The sequence below is a fragment of the Melopsittacus undulatus genome, chromosome Z (assembly GCF_012275295.1).
Source record: "Melopsittacus undulatus isolate bMelUnd1 chromosome Z, bMelUnd1.mat.Z, whole genome shotgun sequence".
NCBI lineage: Eukaryota > Metazoa > Chordata > Aves > Psittaciformes > Psittaculidae > Melopsittacus > Melopsittacus undulatus.
Window position 1 is genome coordinate 81,995,604 of NC_047557.1, and position 24,145 is coordinate 82,019,748.

Genomic DNA, 24,145 nt, shown 5'->3' on the forward strand with positions numbered 1-24,145 from the left:
AAATTTAGGCTCTGCCTGTGATATCTGGATTTAGCAAGCCTTGTACAAACTTCTTATAGGAACATGACACTTGTAACAGGGAGCTCCTTGGCTGTACCATGGCATATGATGCTATGGCCAGGCTCTTGGTGACCAAGCCAGGGCAGACCTTGAAGTCTGGTGGTGAGAGTGAAGAGCCCTGGAAGATCTAGAGGAAGTGGAAGGCCATGTTTGCCTGATGCTGGGCTGTGAAACCACAGCCAACACATGCTCATGCTCTGCTGGCATGAGTGGTGCTGGAAAGGGTATTCTAGAAGCACATGAAGCTTTGCATCACACAGAGTACAACTTCATTAATTAATTGCATGGTTAGATCTATGCCAATGATACTTAAATACCCCCTGTGCTTAGACAGTTATTTCAGATTAAGGACTTAATCCCTTGATTAACCTAAACCAAAACAAGCTGTTTTCCAGCTGTAGGGTGATGTTTGCTCTTGCATCTACTTGCAGGCCCTCATTTCAGCTGTAAGATGTCCGTTTAAGGACAGTGCTCTGGTGTCTTCTCTCAGCTGCCCTTTAAATACCTGTATAATCTCCTGGATCTGTTGCTAATAGAAAGTCACAAGTCTCTGGCAGCAGGGCTTGTTTGTTGCTCAGGTAAGACCTACCTCCTGTTCAGTTCCAGTGAGAGCTCAGGTGTGAGCAGGTCATGTCCCTGTGAGGAAAGGCTTATCTCCATCTCCCTGTTCTGCTCCTCTCTTTCTGTATGATGACTCTCTTGGATTGTGGGTCAGTGTTAAATATATTCAGCAGTTGTCAGCAACTTTTCTGGGATGTTGGGTGTTGCACAGACAAAGTCGCAGGCCCTGCTCTAGAGAAGCTGGAGTAGGAAAACCTAAAGGAAAGGGTAGAGCTGTAACATGAATAGAGAGCTCTGACGGGTAGAGATGCTGGACTGCTGTGTCTGAAGGCACATGATACTATGTTTTTGGAAGTAGTGTTTGGTTGTGCTTGCCTCCCTGGCAGATCTGGAGATGGTAAACAGCAGAGACCAGGCTGCCTGCAGCTTCCCTGGGGAAGGGCTGGGGCAAGCTCTGCTTCTCCAGGCACAGGCTTTCCTTCCTGAAGGACTGCAGCAGGATATGACTTTGACGAGTATGAATACTGGTGTTTGGGTACGTAAAGAGCAGGTTTGCTTCTTCTGTAGCTATATCAGACCCATATAAACATCCTGCAGGGGTCTTCCACTGTGGGGCAGGCGCAGGCGACTGGTGCTGGTTGTGTTGCCATATGCTAGTCTCTCTGGGTCACTGAAGTGTGATACAGAGCCAGGGATGTTCCTGTTACCTCTGCCATCTCCTATTCTCTCTCTCTTGCTCCAGTGTAAGGACTGAGGTAGCTGTGCACTGGCTCCAAAGCTTGAGGCTCACACGAGGTCATGTTTTGCTTTCAGAGCAATTTGGGATCCCTCAAAATCCCCTGTGAGTGAAACCGAACCAGCCCTGGGCTGGCAGGGGGATTGTTCAGCTTTGGGCCTGCCTTTTCCTGGCTAAGCGTGCCCTGACCTACAGCATGTGCAGAAGCGGGACCTCAGAGCTAGAAAGCAAATACATCATTTTTCCCTATGTTTAATTAAATGAGAGATCATGAGTTAATCGCTTCCAAGCGCATATTTTTCCTGCAGTGCCTGGAATGATAATCCTGCGCGCTGCCCAGTAGGAGCTGCTTTGGCTGCTGCAACCCGCAGAAGGGACAGGGGAGCACAGGGAGGCATCTGGAAATGATTCTCCAGCTCAATCTGTGGAGCTCCACTCCCTGCAAGGCTGTAGGAGCTGATTTATCCTCAGGCTCTGGAGCCGTCCTGCTCCCATGGGGATCGTGCAAGGGATCCCATGGGGGCATGCAGAAGGCACCTCGCTTTCAGGGGTACAGCCCGTGAGCAAAGTTAGTCTGGGTGAGCCTGCAGACGCTTTCCTCTCCACTGGAACAGGGTGCTGTGCTTTTCTCCCTGAAAAGCAAAAAACAATCACCCAAAGAGCAGGTAGAACTGTTCCTGGTTATCTCACAGGAAGGTGGTGTAATTAAGGCAGCAGTGGGAGTGCTGACCTCTGTAGCCGCATCACTTAATAGTGTGTTGTTGTAGCTCAAACACCGAGAGGCAGGCAGGGCGCAGAAGGCAGGCTCTCTCCTCCCAGCCTCCCTTGAGCAAGCAGCAGAGGGGGGAGCTGGCACTTGCTCTGGGAAGATTTTTCTCTCTTGAACGCATTGCCGCTGTGATTAGAAAGGCTCAGGAAATGGGGCCGGGCCGGTTCTCCTCCCTGCAGAAATGGAGTGGGAAATCTCGTATTTTGTCAGAAAATCAAACCTTGTTTTTAGCCGAAAACCTTTTTGAACAGTGAAATATCTCGTTTTTAAAGGCAAAGCAGTCTGGTTTTCAGGTTTGTGTCAGAAGTGGAAAGGCTTCAAGGAAAGCCCAGAGATCTGTTTTTACTGGAAATAAGGTTTCTCATGTCAGCTGAGAGCTGAGCAGCCCCAGCCAAGTGGCATGGCACGGCAGCCTTTGCTCGCAGAACGACCAGCTCTCCTGGCCGTGCTTGTTCTGCCCCATAGCAGAGCTGGCTGGGGGCCACGAGCAGCCACTACCTCCTCCCAGCCTTACTGCTGTTTCTACTTTCCAGTTCTGGGGTGTGGAAGGGTTGGGTTGTCTCTTCCCCTCACATCTGAGGACTCTCCTTTTCTCTCCTCTATCCTGCATTCACAGTGTGTGTTGGTACTTGGGCAAGGGGAAGAAGGTGGGTGCATACAGGATGTGGCCAGGCTCTGGGCCGCTGGCACAAGGAGGGTGAAGAAGTGGCAGCTCCTGTCCAGGCTCCTGCTGCACGGTGACTCAGAGCTGGATGTACCATGGGCACCACTTGCTCCGCTCCACTGCCCAGCTATGCACCTCGCCCTGCCAAGCTGCAGCAGGCACTGGGTTTAACTGGGGCATGTTGGGATATGTAGTTTCATTCTTTGGCTGCTCATTGGAGGTCTGGGTTTCTCAGAGGAGAGCTTCAGATCCTTAGGCTGAATTTCTGCTGCAAGGTGAATCCTTAGGGTGTTATATGGGTCAGTCCAGCCTTCAAGAAAGGAGCCATAAGTCATAGGTTAGTCAAGCAGTGTGTCTGGTCTCACCATACTGATGCTTTTTAGGAGTCTCCAGACAGCATCTGGGCTGTCAGCAGGAAGAATCTGCCCTTCTTCATGTTCTTGACCAAGACTCAGTGTTTGAGAGATAAAATTCTTCAGCAAGATGCTAGCTTCTTAGCAAGGTGCTTGGGTGAGTTGTAGGGAAAATGATGCCAAGGTTTGCGAGCCCAGGGGTTCTAGCAGTGTTGCAACCCTTCCCCACACCAACCTTCATTGTCCAGAGCCATTTGGGTTGGTGTCCTGGGCCCCTGCTGGGAGGGTGCAGGTATTCAGACACCATGCAAGGTGTGTGGCCTTGGGGATCTTCTCTCTGCTCACCGGGCAGGCTGCCTTCTTGTTCTCCAAACCTGTAAGAGGCTCCCCACTGTTCAAACTTAATTGGCAAGCAGTAGGTCTCAAAGAGGAAGAAGCTGAGTCCTGAGTCAGAAAGAAATGTAGTACAGCAGGAGTTCCCAGTGGCTGGAGCTGCTATGTAGCTCTCTGTGCACACAAAGAGAGGCAGAAAACTGCACCTAGAAAAGCCCAAGAAGCTACTGGTTCTCCAGGTACCTCTTGGTAGGTTCCTTTCCCATCCCATAGTGGCTGCTTGCACCAGGAGAGAGAAATTTGTCCTCTGAGCAGGATTCTAGCAGATCCCAAGTTCTTCTTCCTTTTTCTTAGTTCTGGCTTGGTGTCTTCTGCACAGGCACTTGTAACCTAACCTCTCCCTGACTCCTGGGTCTTGCTGCAGTTTGTGAAGAGGAGATTGGATCTTAGGGCTGAGCAGCAGAACTTTGCCACAGGTCTTTATTACTCTATTCACTGGCCTCATGGCTCCTGTTGTGTACAGGATGGGGAGGGCAGCCCACCCTACCCCACTCATTTCTGACCCTCTTCAGACCCAGGCCCTGCTGGGCTCTCTCTTGCTCTCCAGGCAGGATCATGCTGACTGGTTTCCATCAACACTATGCCCACTGAGCCCATCCTGTCCCCATGTGCTGCTTTCCTCTTCTCTCTCTCTGTGCTCCAGAGCTGGCTGGCGGCTGAACAGCAGTGAAAGGCAGCATGGCTGGATGTGACCTTAACCTTGGCTTTATTTAGCGCCTTGATTTATAGAGGAGTTATTTTAAAAGTGTGTTTCTCTTTTGGGAGGTGTGGTGAGCATGTGGTGAGTGGTGGCAGTGAGCTGGAGTTCATAGGTCCCCCTGTGCTGCTGTCAAAGAAGCACTTGAGTCCCAAGGCACCTTCTACTTGGGGAGATGCTCTCTGGCTTGCTTGGAAAACACTCGTGTTACTGCTTGTGCTGAGTGCCTGAGAAGGAAACAAGGGCCCAGGACCTCTCCCATTAGGGGAATATGGCAATCCTGTTGGAGGCAAGGAAGCCTGGAATCTGCAGTCCCTACAGGAGGGTGCTTTCTCCAGGGAGTGTCCTGTGCTGGGTTCTGTCAGCTCTTGGGGGTCACTGTGGCTGTAAGGGGAAGAGTGCCAAGGCAGGAGTACCCTCTCCTTGGATCCTTGCTGGGTTTAGCTTGTCCTCCTCCTCCTCTCCAGGTACTCACCTCATCCTGGGTCGCAGAGGCTTCTCCTCATGCCTATTGGGGGTTGAATCATCTGCTTGAAGTAAGGTTTTGTAAGTAGGATTGTCTGTAGACTCCAGGTGTATCAGCCTCTGGAATCATGGAATACATCCTGGTTTGGATTGGAAGGGAGCTTAAAGCTCATTCACTTCCAATCCCCTGCCACAGGCAGGGACACCTTCCACTAGACCAGGTTGCTCCAAACCCCGTCCAAGTTGGGCTTGACCACTGCCAGGGATGGAGCAGCCACAGCTCCTCTGGGCAACCTGTGCCAGGGCCTCAGCACCCTCACAGGGAAGAGCTCATCTCAATCTGCCCCCTGTCAGGTTAAAGCCATTCCCCCTTGTCCTGTCCCTACAGGCCCTTGTCCAAAGCCCCTCTCCAGGTTTCTTGCAGCCCCTTTAGGCACTGGAGCTGCTCTAAAGTCTCCTCTTAAGGAGCCTTCTCTTCTCCAGGCTGAACCAGCCCAGCTCTCTCAGCCTGGCTCCAGAGCAGAGCTGCCCCAGCCTTTGCAGCATCTCTGTGGCCTGTGCTGCTTCAAGCTGGTTCATATGAGTTCCCTGAGCCTCCAAACCACATGTGTGGTAGTAGGCAATGTGAACAGATGAGATGTGTGAGCCTTGCCATCTGCACTCCAGAAATGAACAGGAAGACTGTGGAGCCTCTTGCAGCCCTTGTGGCCCTTTCCTCAGGCCAGTCTGCAGTCTGAGAAGTTAATTAGTACAAATATGCAGCCCCATCCCTTGGACTTAGATGGTTTCATAAGTCCATGATGGAGGCGGATCTGCTCCTGGTGTTGCTTCCTTGTTCATTTGCAGCACATGGAGGCTGCATTCTATAGCTGCCCAAGAATGCTGGTGCTACAGGCCCATCAGTGTGAAAGGACTGGGAATTTGCTCCCTGTTCATGGCTTTTTTTTGAATTAGCAGAGCATGGTGGAAAAAAAATAAATCTCTGTTTCTACCAAATTGTAGGGGTTAAAACCTTCTCTCTGTCCCATTAAAGCCTGCACAGCTATCATGGCTTTGAGGTATGATCTCGGCAGAGAGAGATAAAGCCTCTTCAGCAGAGTGCACTGTTAGCGCTGAACTCAGCAATGGCTGCAGGCTATGGTTATTCTGCATTTTACTAAAGGAAGGACAATCTAGGACTTGGTTTATTTTAACCATATAAAGGCTTTTTGATTTGATGCCAGTGTTAATAATTGCCTTGTGAAGGCTTTGCTAAGGCAGCAGGAATAGTGTGAGAGCCTTCGAGCGATGCCCTGACTCATATTTAAATATTTTTACTTCTTTGTTTTATTTTAAATAATAAACTTTTTTTTTGGGGGGGGGGGGGGAAGAGTGGGAGGAGGGGTGTAATAGCTGAGAGCATTTTGCTCAAGCAGGCTGCAGGGGCGACGATGACACAGAACCAACTCCAGCTTGTTTTGACTGATACCTGTGGAATGCGAAGGGTTAGACGGGGGTTGTTGTCAGATGCTACCAGCAGTAACACAGCTGTGGTAGTGCTGGGCTCACTATGGTGGCTGGTGCTGGGTGGGAGAGCACCCAGGGAAGGCCAGTTTTGGCTGCAAGGCCACAGGCACTTGCTGGGATAGGTTGGTTCAGGAGAGGTCACTGGAGTGGCATTTGCCTTTAGCTGGCTGTGCACGTCTTTTCTGTCATTCCATGTGGAATCGTGTGTAATGTTCAGTGTGTGGTGTCAAGATTTACCAATGTTAGGTAATGTCTAATTGTGAGAGGCTTTGTGTTAGGCTGGGTACCCCTTACCCTAGCCTACAACTCCATGTCTTTTTTTATCAGGTACAGGATACCATGTAAAAGGAACATTCCTTATTTGGATTATCTTCTTGAGTCCATACAACTCATCCCACAGTTCTGTCCTCTGCTTTCTCTTGCAGAACTGTGCTGAGGTGTCCCCTTGTACCCTGTGTAGAGAGGTCTTGACCAGAGCTCTGCAGGAGCTGCGGGCTGCTGCACAGAGCAGGCTGACTGTCAGCTCTTGGCAGTTTTCTCTTGACCTCTATAATATCTAGTGGCGGATTTTCTCTGAAGACCTGTTCCTATAGAGAAGGAACTTCCCAGCTTTTCGTTTCAAGTAATGGAATAAAAGTTGAGGGTTTAAACTTTTCTGGAAAGCTTGTTCAAAATGGCCTTCTCCTTCCATTTGGGATTTGGGTTAAATGCTCAACCCTAGCATTCAGTGCTTGGAAGCGTGCACACAGGGCATTGCCTGAGTGTCCTCTCCTGTGCAATTACAGAATCCCAGAATCTCCTTGTTTGGGCTGGAAGGGACCTTAAAGCTCATCCAGTTCCAATCCCCTGCCACAGGCAGGGACACCTTCCACTAGACCAGGCTGCTCCAAGCCCTGTCCAACCTGGCCTTGAACACTGCCAGGGATGGGGCAGCCACAGCTTCGCTGGGCAACCTGTGCCAGGGCCTCAGCACCCTCACAGGCTCTCCTGCAAGAAAGCTTTGCAACAGTGCAGGGAGTTCATATTGTGCTTGAAGCACCCAAGCCTCTAAAGAAGGAATTTAAAGATCATTATGCTGCGAGAGGTGGGAAGGCTTGTGTGAAGAGCATCTGGCTGCAGGTCAGTTCAGGCTTGCTGTGAGACTGCTGTGTCTTCTCAAACCAGTGGGGGTATCTGGAATGATGGTCATGTGCTCCCTTGGAGTGCAAGAAGCGAGATGGTTTGCTTCCTCCCTATCCATTTATCCTGCTGTTCCCCAGTGGCTGTGTAAGCTGTTCTGGTGCTGCTTTGTTTAACTTTCTACCCTGATCTTGCAGTGTATCTGAGGTGTGTTTTCAGGCATGTCCATCCAGCTGTTCCTCTTCTGCAGGAGGCTGTAGAGCTTCTGAGCCAGCAGCTGAAATTCTTTTCCTGTCTCTAGTAAAGGGAGGTGCATTTGAATCAGATGAGGATCTGGCCAGACACCTGAGTAAACTTTCATTTGGTTTTGTAGCAAAACTCGCTCCCACTGGCTCTAAGTTAGCCAGAGAGGTCCCCTCTAAAACAGAGAGGAAAGGCGGGATCCTGAGCCTCTCTCCAGATGTGTACAGATTTATTTTGTTTACTATTACTTCTTGGCAAGCTCTCTTGATCTACCCTCATGGAGCAGATCATGATTTGGCCTCTAGCACTGTAATTGCTCCTGACACTGTGGGCAAGCTCTGGCTGGCAGGCTCTCCTGAATGAAGGTGGAAGTAGGAAAGCCATCTCCTCTGATTCCCAGGCAGGAAATGGGCATCTTATGTATGGATGCACATGCTCAGGCACCAGAGGCAGCTGTGTTCACACACTCCTCTTGTGAGGCATCTGCCCCTACAGAAAACTCCCGGCTCCCAGAGTGGACCCTTCATGAGAGGCAAACAGCTTTTAATAACAAGAAATTGCACTGCAGGGTGCCTTCCTGCAGTACCAAACAGCTTATCCTGTGCAAGACTCCAGAGCACAGCAGGCTGAGGAGCTTCAGCCCAACTCCCCTTAGCCCACTGAGGAGTGTAGCACTGGGCTTTAATGTGCCCAAGACCCACGTATAGGAGCTGCGGTGCTGCAGGTCTCTCCATCCACCCCATGATCCTGTGTCTCGCTTGCACGCACTCACGTGCTGCAGGAATGATTTAGCAGCTGCCCCACCCAGCACAGGCAGAAGGACTTGCTGCGTAAGCAAAAGCAGGGAAACCTCGCTGCTGTGCACAGCGAGCGCCGTGCTTGCCTTGCAGGAGAGCTGTGCTCTGTTTACCTGGGGTCACCAGATGCCAAAAGGAGCGAGCAAGGACAGTGGTTTGCTCCTGCTGACCTTCTCTCCTCCTGCCCTTGGAGGTGGCTGCGCTGATGGGTGTAGGGCTTGCCAGGGCACCCATGTCGTGGTACCGCTAACATTTTCTCTCGTGGCAGGACTCAGAGTCGCTGGACGGCTGCATTCAGAGTACGTTATCGGCACTCTACCCTCCGTTTGAGGCTACCGCAGCCACTGTTCTGTGCCAAGTTTTTGATGTGGTGGAGAAGACGTACCGTGGGGATGGACTACGCTACCTCATAGACTTCCTGATTCCAGCCAAGCACATCCTGCAGTGCATTCAGCAGGATGCCTGTGTGAGTACATTATGCTCTCTGAGGCCTGCAGAGGCTTTCTTGGAGAGCAGGCTTTCTGCTCTTGTATGTAAAGCGGCTGGCAAAAAGCACTCGCGTGTGTACAGCAGCCCAGGTGGGAGGGCAGGCAGACAATTAGGAAATAGTTGAGAAACTGCAGTTGAAACTTAACCATGCAGAGATCAGATGTGGAGCAGTGCCCTTGCCTTCGGTAACTGGGAACTCCAAATAGAAGGCTTAAGGGATTCAGACAAGAGGTTTAGCGAAGCATTTGCTGGATATGGCTGACTCAGGTGGCTTCTAACCCCAGCCATTCCTGGCCCTGTGGATGAAGCTGTTGGGCTCCTGCCACTGGCAGGAGGATGTATGGGGCAAAATGCTGCCAGTCAGTGTTTTTCCCAGAACTCCATCTCTGCTTTGATGGTTGCTGGAACGGTCACAATACTCCGAAGCCCCAAGGAGTCGCGTTACATTTACTGCCAGAACGAGTCCAAGATTAACATGCATTACTGTTGGGAGTCCGAAATGTCAGAAACGATGAGTCAAGTGCCTCCATCATAAACTTGGCTGAAAGTCTGCATGAAAAAAACCCCAACAACCTAAAACTCAGATTTGTTCTAGCCTTTTTGTCTCTGAACCTCAGCAGTGTGTGCAGCCAGACTTTTGATAGAAATCTTCATTGTGGAAGGCAAGAGACTTCCGAGAGGAGGAAAAATACAAAATTGAAACCGAAAAAGTCAATTACTCATTGACTCAAGGGGAAATGCTGGTGGGGGGGCAAACGCTGTGGGAGGAAACACTCATCGCACGGGATAGCTCCATGTCACAAGCACTTGGGAGCTGGTCACCCCGCAGGTGCTGTGGTGCAGTGTTTGTTCTGCTGTTGTCACCCTCTGACCTGCAGGATGGGTGTCAGTACTGGGGCTGTCCCCTGGGCACTGGGCTGGGACTGGTGGGGCCGTGGGCCCACCACAGGCCATGGCTGCCCTCAGGGACAGGGGTGTGGTGGTAGGGCAGGCCTTGTGCTGCCAGGCAGCCAGTGGGAGCACAGCAGAGGCTGCAGCAGCCAGTGGGAGCATGGAGCTGCCTTGATGTACATGGGGCCTAGGGGCTGTTGGAGCAGGAGATATTGAGGTAGTGGGCCTGAGGTGGGAGAGGTGTGAGTGTGGTGAGTTCTGGGGACCCTGAGGTGGGAGAGGTGTGAGTGTGGTGAGTTCTGGGGAACCTGAGGTGGGAGAGGTGTGAGTGTGGTGAGTTCTGGGGAACCTGAGGTGGGAGAGGTGTGAGTGTGGTGAGTTCTGGGGAACCTGAGGTGGGAGAGGTGTGAGGGTGGTGAGCTCTGGGGTCCCTAAGGTGGGAGGGTGTGAGGGCTTCCTGGAGGAATTCAGTGTGCTGGTGGCCACCCCTCATGCTCTGGACTGGAGCATGGGCCCAGGGGATATATAAGCAAGGGGTATGGTGGTGGCTGAGGTGATGGTCTTTTGGAGAGGGAAGCCAATATGGTGGGTCTGTCTGTCACATGCAGCACTGCTTGAGGAGGTGGGACAGGAGCTGTTCTTGGAGCCACCTTCCTGTCTCAGCCCCAGGAATGGGGGACACCACAGGACCTGCCCAGTAGCCACAAGATTTGCAGCTGGTGGCGGTGCTGGGGCAGTAAGGGCTCAGCATTATGTATGGGGGGATTTGCTGAGTTGTGAAATGACCTGGAGAATGGTCAACAAGAGGCAGTGTGCCTCTCAAAGAGCGCAGCTGGGTGCCTTGAGCCTTTTATCCTTCCTTGTGACCCTTTCTGGCCTTAACTCATGTTTTTGTAGTTTCAGACTCTCAATACAGGGAGAGCAAGGAAAGCTCTAGGAGCCTTGTGCTGGATTTAGCGATGGGTCTAGGCAATTCCATATTTTATTTGGAAGTCTGCTTGTTTTAATTTTTATTGCTGAAAGTTCTTTCTTTCATTTGTTGTGGATCCCTTGTCTTCCCCAAACCTCCACTATGTGCACCTTCTTTTGTCTTCACTGTCTTAAATCAAAGGACTATTTTTGTTAGTTTTTCTTAAAGAGTTTTGTCTTCCTTTTAGAGAGTCTAAACAAAAAGAGTGTTTCACCCTTAGTTTGTACTTCAGCTGGTACATGTGAGATTTTCCTAAACATGCTAAAGGGGAAAAGTAGCACCTGTCTGAATGACTGCTGTAGGAAATCTTGAGAGCACTATATCTTTTGTCAGCCTCTGCAATGACTGAAGTGTAAGTGGCTTCATGAAGTATTAGACAAGTTCACAGGCTTCAGCTGGACATATTAAAATCAATATGTGATCCCCAGGGGCTGGAGAGGGGTGTGCCAAGGGCTCTGTCTCTGCTTAACACAGAGTAAGAAAACAGATTTTGCCCTATCCTTCAGACAACATCCTGAGCTAAGTGGTCAGTTGGTTCATTCCAGTCTAGCTATCCCTGTAGCTCAAGGAGCTGCCATATTTGTGCCATCTTTGTCAGTAGTGCCCAGCTCTTTACTCAGAGGCAGCTTTATTCCTGGCTGCAGCCACTGGGTGTAGACTATGTGCCTGGCACTCCTCTGATGGGCCTGGTTTGGCTCAGGAGAGACTGGACACGAGGAGAGCAAATACTTGAGCCTCAAAGTGAAATGTTAAAACAACTGAAATAAGCCTCTTCACGTAATCCCTTTCAATGTGCATTATGGAGCAGGAGCAGCATGAGAGTGCTTCACTTCTAACATTCTAAAACTCTCAAATGTTTAGGCTGTTGAAGGACTTTGAACTCTTGCTTGGATGTTACTCTGGCTCTTGCTGCAGTTTAGACTGTAGCTTTGTGTGATTTTCCAGGAACTTCAGTGCATTTTGCAGTTTCAGTTTTGTGATCTTATTGCTGAGTTTTCTTCTGCTTGTCAGCCAGTAGGCAGGCAGGTCATCTAGGTGGTGAGGTGAGGTTTTGGATGAATAGCCACCAAATAAGTTACTCTGCATCCAGGTTTTAACAGAAACTCCATGTCAGGTGGGTGCACATGAAATTCAGCTTTATGTTCATGCTATTCCTGATTGTGTATCTCACTTTTCAGGCATATAAGCTATTTATAATAATTTAACTCTGTGCTGCAAGCGGCAGTCTTGGTTTGCTGAATTTAACTGCTGTGTAAGAAAGGATCTAGCTGGTAGAGGTATCTGTGTCTTAGAGATCAGAAAGCTAAGAGTGTAAGACTGCATAACTTAGCTCCCTGTGCCTTTGAGGGAAGCATAAGCAACTGTGAGTTATGTTGTAACGCTTCTAAGCTCTTAAATTAATAGAGAAAAGAAAGGGAGGTGGGTCTGCTCAGAGTTCAAGGTTAGAATATAAAAGTAGTATTATCATCCTTCAAATGAATGAAAACTGAAGTGTAAGACTAAGTTTAGTAGTGGTACAATATGAAGGCACAACAGCAAGGCAGTTGCACTGAGCAAACAGAAATAAAACTGCCATGACTGAAATGGATATGGATTTGACTGTACCAGAGAAAAGGGAGTGGCTGGAATCCTGGAACATGGAAGGAGTTACCATGTAATGCTGAATGTCTGGTAACGGGGACTTTCATTGAATCTGTTAAATCAGGACTAGTAACAAAATACAGAGAACAAACTGAGCAGGTAACATGCACCGAGCAAGGACTGAATTAACTGACCCATTAAAAACTGGGTAATGTTTTTCATGTGCGAGGTAATACAAGACTGGCCTTTTCCATAAATAAGCTCTCTCCAGAGAGAAAAGTTTCATTGTCTCATCTCTTCCATAAAGGATTTATTACAGAGTCATATGGAAAATGAATTATTGTGCCAAAGGGATAGAGGTTTATGCAAGTATTGCAAGATGGGTAACAAACTGATGAAAGGGAGGGTGTTTGTACTGCACTGCAAACTGAGTTGGAGGCAGGAGTCATGAGACACGCATTACTCCTTGCCCATAAACTTGGCATAAAAAGTAAGAGTGCGCATGCAACAGGTATTTGGGAATAAACCTGTTTGGGAGACACGAGCAATGACATATAGGAGGAGGGAGATAACTGTATTACACAAGAGGAGCCCTAAAACTTTGTACTTCAGTTTTTATAACAGTAGACTTGGAGGGTCAGCCTGTGCCTGGCTCCACAAAGCAACAGGGAGGATTTCTGATGGGAACTGGCATTCATCAGTTTGGAAAGAACAGTGGGCAGGTGATGGGGTTACTATAGGGGCATGACTGGAGGACATGTGGGATATTGGCTTTAAGAGGTGCTTCTAGAACAGCTGGGAAGTATTGGTGCTGTTATACATGGTGCTTAGCAATACTTTGCATGATGGAAAAGTGGAACAAAGGAAAAGGTATCACTAGGGAGGCACTTCAGACAGGCTGAAGAGATGATCAAGGGAGATGGGCTAAGGTGTTGTAACATGGCTTAATGATTTTAAGCAGTGGGAACACATCCAGAGAATAAGCTCCAGGGTTGAGGAGGAGCAGTTATTGAATCTGGAGGATGATTTGGGCTTCTAAGCCTCTGAGGTACTTTGCAGCAGGTGCAATGAGGATTAAAAACTTGCTGGGCTGAGGAAAGTAAACCTTGATGAATATAGGAAAGAGATTACTTGATGCCATTACCTGTTGTTTCAAGGTGTGTGAGGACCCAGGAGGTTCCTTCCAGTTCTGTGGTTTCTCTGCTATATAACTAAATATTTGATTTAAAGGTTTGGGGTTTTTTTTTCCCCACATCTGTCTGTTCTTCAATTGTATTTTTATAGATTGCTCTGTCTGTCAAGACTTCTATTTGGCCATGTAAGAGAAACAAGATAAAATGGCTGAAGTCTGATGCTGCCAGTGTCTTTGGGCTTTCAGATGACAGCTTTCTAATTTAAGAATTGCATCTGGTACAGGTGAATCCTGTTTAAGCCCTTGTCATGACAGAGAAAGATGAAATTAAATCATGAGTTTCATGATTATGTCATGGCTTAATTGAAATCTTACTTTACCCAATCAGAATCAAGTTCAAAGCAGTGATTTGTTTTTGTTTTTTTTTTTTTTTAAATTACCATAAAACTGTAAATAATTGAGCCAAGTCAGTTCAGCCATGAAACTTAATTCTACTTGACTGGGATTTGTGTGAAACTTGTCCTGTGTGCTACTATGTTTTTGAAAGGAGGAAATCCCTTGTATGTGAAGTGCAGCTCCTCACAGCTTGCTGATGGGGCTTGCTGCCTTCTTTCTCTGTGGTTTTGCTGTGCTTTCCTCACTTGCTGCTTCCTTTCTCCCGCTTTGTCTTGCTCTGCAGTATCTCGTTCTGTTTTCTGGTAGGTTGTGGCCATCCCTTGCTGCTGTATCTTGTGTAACTTGTCTCCATGCATCTCATGTGGGCTCTTCATAGCACAAGATGAGTGATGTGTTTTACCTGGCTCCATGCTCTTTAATTTGGCTTCACCAAAATTAGGTGGAACATGCTGCACACTCCAGCAGAGCACATGAGGGAATAATAACAAGTCCTCAGACAGACCTCGGCATTTCCATTCTGCTTTCCTTCATCAGCAAAGCTTTTCATTAGTCTGCTGGAAGGGAGGTGAAGACCCACCACTGCTTCACCAGGGGAAACACATTTCATAGTGCCAGGCTGACTAATGGCATCCTGTGCAGTGAGGTTTCTGCAATCTGTAGGCTTCATCTGGTGGGTCTGTATTGAGTGTACCTGGTGCAACCTAGAGCTGACTGTGGATGTTCTGGAATTGATGGGTGTTATTTGCCACCTCTGCTAAGGCTGTGTGTGGTCTTTAGTTGTGGACAATGGGTTTTGTCCATGCATTGTAAGCAGACTGCTCTTTGCCTGTGTTTCTGTAATGGCACTTGGTTAGGGATGCGGTTGGTGTGGATTTTCTCTTTCTTGGTCAGTCCAGTTGGTCCAAATGAATCACAAATGGGGCAGAGACAGAGTCTCCTGCCTTCAGCTCTTGGAGGTGGGATCTCCTGATTATGCTGGGGTTCTGGGCCTTAGACCTCTGCCTGTCTGTGCTGACTCATCTTTAAAACCGGACTGAAACTTCTGGCAGCTCATTGGTTCTTCTTCAGATTCTGAGATGATGCTGACTTGTGTTGGTAGCTTTTCTTGTTTCTGCTTTTTAAAGAGAAGACCTCAGAGTGGAGAACTCCCCTACACAAATGACCAAAGACCCTAAATTCAACTGTTGTATTGCTACAGGTGTGAAAGAGAAGCATTGATCTCTCTTGTCCAACAGCTTGAGCTTTTCCTGATACTGAAACTCTTTCTTTTCTCCATAGGTTCAGTACTGTGGCTTGCTGTTTCGCCACGAGGGCTGGCCCCTCTGTATCCATGAGAAGATTGTAGTCCAGCTGGCTTCCATTGACTGGCGAATCTTGAAACCTGGTGACTTCTACCTGCAGGTGGTTCCCTATCTGAAGAAGTCTCCACGTATTGTATTGAAATGTTTGGCAAAAGACAAGCATAATGTAGAGGAAGTTGTGATTCCAGAAGTTTCCTATACCTCTATTTTTACTCTGGAATGGTTGAGTACTTTCAATGGAGAGCGGATGGGTATAGCACTGGAAAATTGTTTACTAACCACTGATGATAAAATATTTCGTGTCCCCTGGGATAAAGTGGTTAATCCTGAATTTATAAATAAACCAAAAAAAATTGAAAACAGTATAATCTCTCCAGAAATTACAGAAGAACGTTCAGTTTTGTGCCTCCCCATGGACCATGCTGTGTGCAGTTCACCAGACCTAGGATCTCAGTGTCTGCAGGAAGAAAGTCCAATTCAAGACAGCCTGGTCATCAGCAGCACAGCTCCCCATTTAAGTGAAGCTCTTGTCAATGGTGTCTGTACAAGTCCTGTGCCTCAAGAGAACTTGAAAAGTGACCTTGAAGGGGAGTACGTTGAGCTGACAGAAGTTTCACTGCCCAGGTTTGGGCCACAAACAGGCTCTTTAACGCAGTCGCTAGCTTTAAATTATCTAACTCAGCCCAGAACAACAGTGAATGCATCTAAGGGTAAGCACAGGTTCATCGTCATTCAAGACAGTACCTACTGCAAGAACATAATTCAGTCAGCACTTACGCAGAAGGAGCACTGTCAAACAGACACCCTGAGAACCTCTTCTGCAGAAGTTCTCAAAAATGTAATCCCATTGGAAAACAGCAAACTGGTGGAACGTGGAGAGCTCTCCCCAGAAGGTCAGCTGATACCAGGTGGCCCTAGAAACATGGGGAATAGCTTTCCTGGGGCTGAATCTCCTGTCTGCAGTGCAGGAGATTCATCTGCAGAGCAGGAAATCTGCAGTGAACACTCAGTTGATTTGAGATACACACTGTGCAGCTACAGTGATGTGTGTGCTGGAAACAGTGTCAGCTGCAAAGCACAAATGCCTGGTGCTCCTGGAAACATGGAAAGAGAAAGTGATGGTCCTAGTGAAAGTGCTGGTGTTGAAATATTAGAGCAGAGGCCAGAACGACTGACTGAGGGTCAAGATGAGGTGGCACAGATCCGTGCCTCTCCTGTCTTTGTTTCAGGGTCTTTGGGCCTGCACTGCACACTGAAGAAAGGTTCTGATATTTTTTGCCAGAGTGGAAGTGAAAGTGTTGCACCAGCCCAGGCCACTGCATTGCTTGTCACACCTGAGGGTTCAGATGTAGGTGTGGAAGGAGGCTCTCTTTCAGGGAACACAGCAGATGCAGAAGTTGTTGCTGCTTGCTTCAGTGATCAGGAAGCAAACCTTAGTTCTCCATTAAACCCTCCAGAACAGAACCAAAGAGTAGTAGATGAATTTGAGCTGGGAAGACTGGACAGCCCAGAGGAAGTCAAAGAGGCCGAACAAATATTGACTGCAAATGGGAGTCAGACTAGTGAAAGTCCCTGTTCTGATAAAGCTCCTACAGATGGGCTTTTGTCAGGTGGTGAAGAGCAAAAGGTCTCTACCTGTTGGCATAAGGAAGCTGAAGAAGTCATGCTACTCCAAGCTGCTCTGTCAGCAGAGGGTGATCAAATGGCAGCACAATTAAATAGCAGTGACACTTTGATAGGCCCTGATGCACAAGCAGAAGGCTCAGGTCAATCCAGAACCCAGAGGTCTGGAGAGGGATGTGAAGATCCACAAGGACGAGTAGAAAGCCATGGCTGTAAAAGTGAAGAGAACTTTGTGCTGAACCCAGAGCATATCACAGTACAGGACTTGCAGGAGGGAGAAGAGAACCAGGAAAGTGTTTCCTGTGGGGAAAAGTCAACTGTACCCTTAAAAACACTGGAATCCATTGAAGAGGAACTGGAGGTTGGACCACTCTCAGCAGGACCCACTAAGGGGCATATGGAGTGCACTGTTCTGCACTCCCACCAAGAGGCAGCTTCTGGGGCATCACATCCTGAAGGTACAGCAGTTGAGTGTGAGTGTGTTTGTCTGTTTGATAACATGGGTAGAAAGCAAAGTCTTCAAGAGGCACTGCTGACAAGTGTGTCTGCTGGGAGGTTTGGGTTATTGCACAAACTAGAGGAAGGTAATGAAGTTGTAATTTTTGTGGTTTGAAATTAGCTTTCTCTTCCCAGGTGGGTTTATGTAGATGTTTCCATAGAATCATAGAATAGTTAGGATTGGAAAGGACCTCAAGATCATCTAGTTCCAACCCCCCTGCCATGGGCAGGGACACCTCACACTAAACCATATCACCCAAGGCTTCATCCAACCTGGCCTTGAACACTGCCAGGGATGGAGCATTCACAACCTCCCTGGGCAACCCATTCCAGTACCTCACCACCCTCACAGTAAAGAATTTCTTCCTTATATCCAGTCTAAACCTCTGCTGTTTAAGTTTCAACCCGTTACCCCTTGTCCTATCACTACAGTCCCTAATGAAGAGTCCCTCCCCAGCATCCCTGTAGGCCCCCTTCAGATACTGGAAGGCTGCTATGAGGTCTCCACGCAGCCTTCTCTTCTCCAGGCTGAACAGCCCCAACTTTCTCAGCCTGTCTTCATATGGGAGGTGCTCCAGTGCCCTGATCATCCTCGTGGCCCTCCTCTGGACTTGTTCCAACAGTTCCATGTCCTTTTTATGTTGAGGACACCAGAACTGAACACAATACTCCAAGTGAGGTCTCACAAGAGCAGAGTAGAGGGGCAGGATCACCTCCTTTGACCTGCTGGTCTCGCTCCTCTTGATGCAGCCCAGGATACGGTTGCTTTTTGGGCTGTGAGCACACACTGAAGCTGGCTCATGTTCATTTTCTCACTGACCAACACCCCCAAGTCCTTCTCCACAGGGCTGCTCTGAATCTCTTCTCTGCCCAACCTATAGCTGTGCCTAGGATTGTTCCAACCCAGGTGTAGGACCTTGCACTCGTCATGGTTAAACTTCATAAGGTTGGCATCAGCCCACCTCACAAGTGTGTCAGGGTCCCTCTGAATGGCATTCCTTCCCTCTAGCATATCAACAGAACCACACAGCTTGGTGTCATCGGCAAACTTGCTGAGGGCACACTCAATCCCACTGTCCATGTCAGCGACAAAGATATTAAAGAAGACTGGTCCCAACACTGATCCCTGAGGGACACCACTCGTTACTGATCTCCAGCTGGACATTGAACCGTTGACCACAACTCTTTGAGTGCGGCCATCCAGCCAGTTCTTTATCCACCGAGTGGTCCACCTATCAAACTGATGTCTCTCCAGTTTAGAGACAAGGATGTTGTGTGGGACAGTGTCAAACACTTTGCACAAGTCCAGGCAGATGACATCAACTGTTCTACCCCTGTCCATCAGCTCTGTAGCCCCATCATAGAAGGCCACCAAATTGGTCAGGCAGGATTTCCCCTAGTAAAGCCATGCTGGCTGTCACCAAGCACATTGTTGTTTTTCATGTGCCCTAGCATGCCTTCCAAGAGAATCTCCTCCCAGATTTTGCCAGGCACAGAGGTGAGACTGACTGGTCTGTAATTCCCTGGGTCATCCATTTTCCCCTTCTTGAAAATGGGGCTTGTATTTCCCTTTTTTCAGTCATCAGGAACTTCACCTGTCTGCCATGATTTTTCAAATATGATGGCCAGTGGCTTTGCAACTTCATTCGGCAGATCCTTCAGGACCCGCGGATGGATTTCATCAGGTCCCATGGACTTGTGTACATTCAGGTTCTTAAGATGGTCTCGAACCAGATCCTCTCCTACAGTGGTCCAAGTTTTCACAGTCCCTGCGTCCGCGCTCCAAGACTTGGGTGGTGCGATCAGAGCCTTTGCCAGTGAAGACTGAGGCAAAGAAGCCATTCAGAACCTCAGCCTTCTCCAAATCCTGTGTAGCCAGTTCTCCCAAAAGTTTCCAGAGGGGCCTACATTGTCCTTAGTCTGTTTTTTAGCCGCTACATACCTATAACCTTCCTGTTATCTTTAACATCCCTAGCCAAGTTTAGCTCCAACTGGGCCTTAGCTTTCCTAACTTGGTCCCTAACTACCCGGACAACATCCCTGTATTCATCCCAGGCAACCTGTCCTTGCTTCCACCTTTAATAAGCCTCTTTGTTCCTGTGAATTTTTCTCAGCAGCTCCTTATCCACCCAAGGAGGTCTCCTGGCCCTCCTGCTGTACTTCCTTCTAGTCGGGATGCAACACTCCTGAGCTTGTAGCAGGTGATCCTTGAATATTAACCAAGAGTCTTGGGCCCCCCTGCCCTCTAGGGCTATATCCCATGGAACCTTGCTAAGCAGGTTCCTGAAGAGCCCGAAGTCTGCCCTCTTGAAGTCCAGGGCAGTGAGCTTACTGCACACTCTTCTCACTGTCTTGAGGACCTCGAATTCGACCATCTTGTGATCACTGCATCCAAGATTTCCCTGGAGAGTCACATTTCCAACGAACTCTTCCCTGTTGGTGAGCACGAGGTCAAGCAGGGCAGCTCTCCTCGTCGGCTCCTTTATTGCTTGCAGAAGGAAGTTGTCAAATTTACTTTGGTACAGAACAAAGTTCCAGTGTAAATGATTTTTTTCAGTTAATCTGAATGCTGGTGACCTCCACCCGTTACATACACCATGTGCATGTTATGGATGCATGAGGATGCATGGATGCAATAGGGATGTGTGAGAAAAGAATGTCTTAACCATACAGGCCTTTCATAGTTGAAAACTGGCTTTAGGAAGGTGATTGTCGCAAGAGGAAGCAGCATTGGATACCAAAGTAAAATACTAGCTCTGTAAACATGACCTGAAGATCAACAAATGTGTGTGTTGGTAACTGATTTAAGAAGCAAACTGTAGATTGAGGGATTCCTCCTTCTTCCCACCCTTCCCCTCCAGAATGCTTTCTTCAGCTTGGTTATGTTTCAAGTAGGAGCTGTTTAACTCCAGTGGGAGAGCACAGAGAAATTAAGTATCTAACTTCAACTCAAGCAGTATGCTCAAGCAGGTCTTGCCGAGGTTCCTGTGGGGGAGCTGTGTTCCTTCTGAAGGAATCAGAGGCAACCCAGGTATCTGCTTTTTGCAGCTAGCCATAAGCAGGCAACTCGTAACCGCAGGGATGTGATGTTGGCTCTGCTGAGCCTGCCAAGCTGTAGATATGCAGATCCCATGGAGGAGCTGGTGTATGGTGGGGGCGGTGGAACATGCCATTCCAGTTCAGCAACTCTCATTTTCTGAGACCCCTGGCTAGGAGGATTACCTGGGTTGGGATGTTGGAGTGAGGACTATTGAGAGGGTTGGAGGTAGACATCTACATTGCTAAACTGTGTCTGTGGAGGAACAGGTCAAAAGCTGGTTGGCTTGGGACCGGCTGCCAGTGTAGTGCTTGCATTGGCCCTAAACTGGGTAAGAGCATGTATCACTGCTGCAGCACTGCTCTACGTAGCTGCAAACGCAGCTGCTTTCTCAAACATCCAAAAGTCAAATTTTACCCAATGCCTTACTGTGACTTGCTAATGGAACTTAAGTGAGTGTTGATTAAAATGAAATTTCATTAGCACCTGCATCAAAATACTTTAATTCCATAATTAGGCAAACCCACAGTTGCCACGTATTTCTGATACTTCAGCCTCCCAGTACCTTAAGAGGGCCTACAAGAAATCCAGAGGAGGAATTATTTCAGTACAAAGGGAAATGGCTGTAACCTGGCAGAGGGGAGATGAAAGTGAGATCTTAGGAAGAAGTTGTTCCCTTTGAGGGTGCTGTGGTGGCACAGGTTCCCAAGAGAAACTGTGGCTGCTGCATCCCTAGCAGTGTTCAAGGCTGGGTGGGACAGGGTTTGGAGCAACCTGGCCTAGTGGAAGGTATCCCTGCCTGTGGCAGGCAATTGGAAGTGAATGAGCTTTAAGGTCCCTTCTAACCCAAACCAATCTGGGATTCTATGATACTTCTGGAGTGACAAGAATTTCTCTTTTGTGAAGCTCAGAAGTTTATTTTTCTGAAGTATGTGTCCTTGTGAGGATCTACCACCATAAGCAGAAAAAGAGAGGTCCACTTCTGCCTGTCTTTAGGGGATGTTACCTGGGGGCTGTATGTCAGTACAGAGCCACACCGTTGATATCCATTCCCCTGGCCAAGCTGAACCCAGCTTGATTTTGTTTTTCTGAAGCACTGGACACCAGAAAGCTGGGCTGTATTGAGTGCTGGGTGCACAGAGAGTCTTCTCATGATTCCAGTGGCTGCTTGTTTGTTCTGTGTTCCCATCTCCTTTTTCTAAAATAAGCAAGATCCAGCTGGTGTGTGAGACAGTCAGTTGATGTTCTTCCTGTTCCACAGGATGAGTCGTGTCGACGGACCTCTCTGGGGTACGTGTGGAGTTTGTTCTTAATGAAAGACAATTTAAATGTTTCCAGGGATTGGGCCGAAATAAGTGACATTGGTGGCTCAGCTCTGCTGGTGTTAAAATTTGGCCTTGTAGTTAAAAAACCCTGTTATCTCAGAGCTTATAAAGCCAAAGAAACAAATCACCAGGAAAACCCCCAAACCAACCCCTCTTTAATGCACAGGGGCAGCTCAGATATGTGTTAATGCCATGAGTACTTCTTAAACACTATTGCTGGGACTATAATAAGCTTAATCCATTTGATTGCTTTGACATTCAAACAGGCTATCTCATTATCTAGCCCCATTAAACCCTCAAAGATAGAGTAATAAGATAATTCAGAGATAAAATTATGAAGTGGAGCAAATATGCTACAAATGGACTTTTTCTCTTCGAGTCAGTGTCTACACAAGTTAAATTCTCTGTAACTGTGTCTTGGTGGGGTTGTTTTCTTGCTATGATTGGAAACTGGGTGTTTTGCCTAAACTATAGATAACAAAACGCTTAAGCTTTACTGAGTAGGTTGGGAGCTGCAGTTCTCACCTCAGCAGTAGTGGACAGATGTATGATTTGCTCTCTGTGAGATTGAGGAGCTTGCTTGTTTCAACAGACACTAGATTATGTCAAAACACACATAATAGGGCATTGAGTTTACTGTGTCTGCAGGTTTCTCCTTGTCCCTTAAGTCTCTCCTCTTCTTCCTGCTTCCCATTGAGCTCATTTTCTGCACAAATATGGTCTATAACTTAGAAAGATTTTGTGTCAAATGGGAGCTGTTTTGAGTTGGCTTAAAATTCACTCTGGTTCCATTCACAGAGAATGTAACTGCTGTTTTCTTCCAATGACTAACCTGAAGTGAAAGTGAGTTTTGAAACTTTGCAGCTCTGGAAAGAATCCCTATATTTTGGGGGTGGAAAGTATCTTGATAGCAAGGAATTGGTTGAAAAGCCACACTGGGGCATATTCAGCAGCACCTGCTGGGGCATTCTGTTCCAGCTCCCTGTTAACCCCTTAATGTTAGCATAGATGATACTGGTGCCAGGGCAGTTGGCAGGAAAAATGATAATGTCTCTTTGAAATGCACACAAGCAAATCCTCCTCTACCACTTCCTTAACCTTGGGGAAAGGAGGAACCTGCAAGCATGGCAAATTCAGATGTCCCAGCTCCCATCATACTTTTTGATGTAATCTTCCACATACAATTTCCTCTTTAGTAAGTGCCTCTACTCTGCATTGCAAATAACAGACAGTGGTCTGTGGCCTGTATGGAGAGAGGTGGTGTCTGCAGAGCTGAACTGAGCTCAAGAAGCTTGAGGAAGAGGTTGGTTTGGGTAAAATGGACATAGTCTAGAGGCTGCACAACTCCAGTGAGATTTCTCTTGGACTGAAAAGCCCCTGCACCAGGACTGTGCTTCTCTCACCTAGATTTGGAAGCTGCTCATTCCAGGGATATCCAAGGCAGGGCTGCCATGTACAATTGTGTCTTTTTCTTGCCCTAGTGGTACCTCCAGTATGTTCAGTTTCTTGTCTTTAAACATGACCTTCTGGTCTTTGCAGGCTTTCTGCATTTACTGCAGATTCCTTTACCACAGACTGGGTGGTTCTGTTTATTGCCAGGCTTAAAGCACCTTAAGAAGATGACTATGTTCTCCTAGAAAGTCTGTCAGTCTTTCATGTGAAACCTTTGGGGCACAACATATGTGACCCTGTGAACTTCAAGATATCCCATTTACAGGAGATCAGTGCTCCTCTGAAATACTGTTTCAGGAAGATCTAACAGTGTTGTCCAAAGTGATTGACCTCTTGCATCGCTGGAAGGTAAAGGCTGAGGTAGTGCTAGGAACAGAACTGAGCTCTGCTACATGCCAAAACCTTGCAGAGCCCTGAAGCCATCACAGCACTTTACATGGTCACATGCAGCAGATGCCAACCTGGGTCCCAGCAATGCTCCCTCAAGAGGGGTGTTAGCAAAAAGTAATGAACAGTGGCTCCACCATCGCCTCAGTGGTGCAATGCTCTGGAGCCCCTTCTAGTTTCCTTCTGCTGTCAGATAATTTTGCACAGTGGGCCATGCTGGTCAGGGTACTTCTGTTATCCACTTTAGCAATTTTGAAAGCAGCTGGGCCTGAGTCTCAACCTGCAAATCTTCATTGCTAAAACTTGTATCAAAAGCCACTTCAAGGATTGCTTTGTTCCTGGTCCTGCTCTTTAATGAAGTATTGGAATCTGTTTGTAAATAAACTGAGTCAAGTGTCAGCATTGTTGATGTAGCAGGAAGGTAGTAGGATGGTTGAAGTCAATTTTAAATAGCAATTAAAATGTCTGACTTCACAGCAAGCAAATAAATACACCACTCTTTTATTTTCCTAAAAAAGGTTGATTTTTGTTGTTGGATACTGAAGTATTTTTCTTTAGTCTTTCTGGCAAGCAGTGGGATAGTCTAGCAGACTGCTTAGGTTACTAAAGACATAGTGTAGAATATGTATGTATTGCTGAAGATGTATTTTTGACTTCTAATCCCTATGATGTTGGGAAATGGAGAATAATACTTACACAG

The 24,145-nt window shown here is 47.8% G+C and overlaps 1 protein-coding gene across 1 annotated transcript in view; it reads left to right on the forward strand.

Annotated features, from left to right (window-relative positions):
• The first annotated feature begins 6,128 nt into the window (after positions 1-6,128).
• PLEKHG4 (pleckstrin homology and RhoGEF domain containing G4) overlaps positions 6,129-24,145 on the forward strand; it is a 78,128-nt gene continuing 60,111 nt past the window's right edge. Inside the window, exons 1-3 of the mRNA XM_034073112.1 lie at positions 6,129-6,182; positions 8,632-8,829; positions 15,101-17,204. Of these exons, the coding sequence (XP_033929003.1) occupies positions 6,129-6,182; positions 8,632-8,829; positions 15,101-17,204 (2,356 nt within the window). The remainder of the gene's footprint in view (positions 6,183-8,631; positions 8,830-15,100; positions 17,205-24,145) is intronic.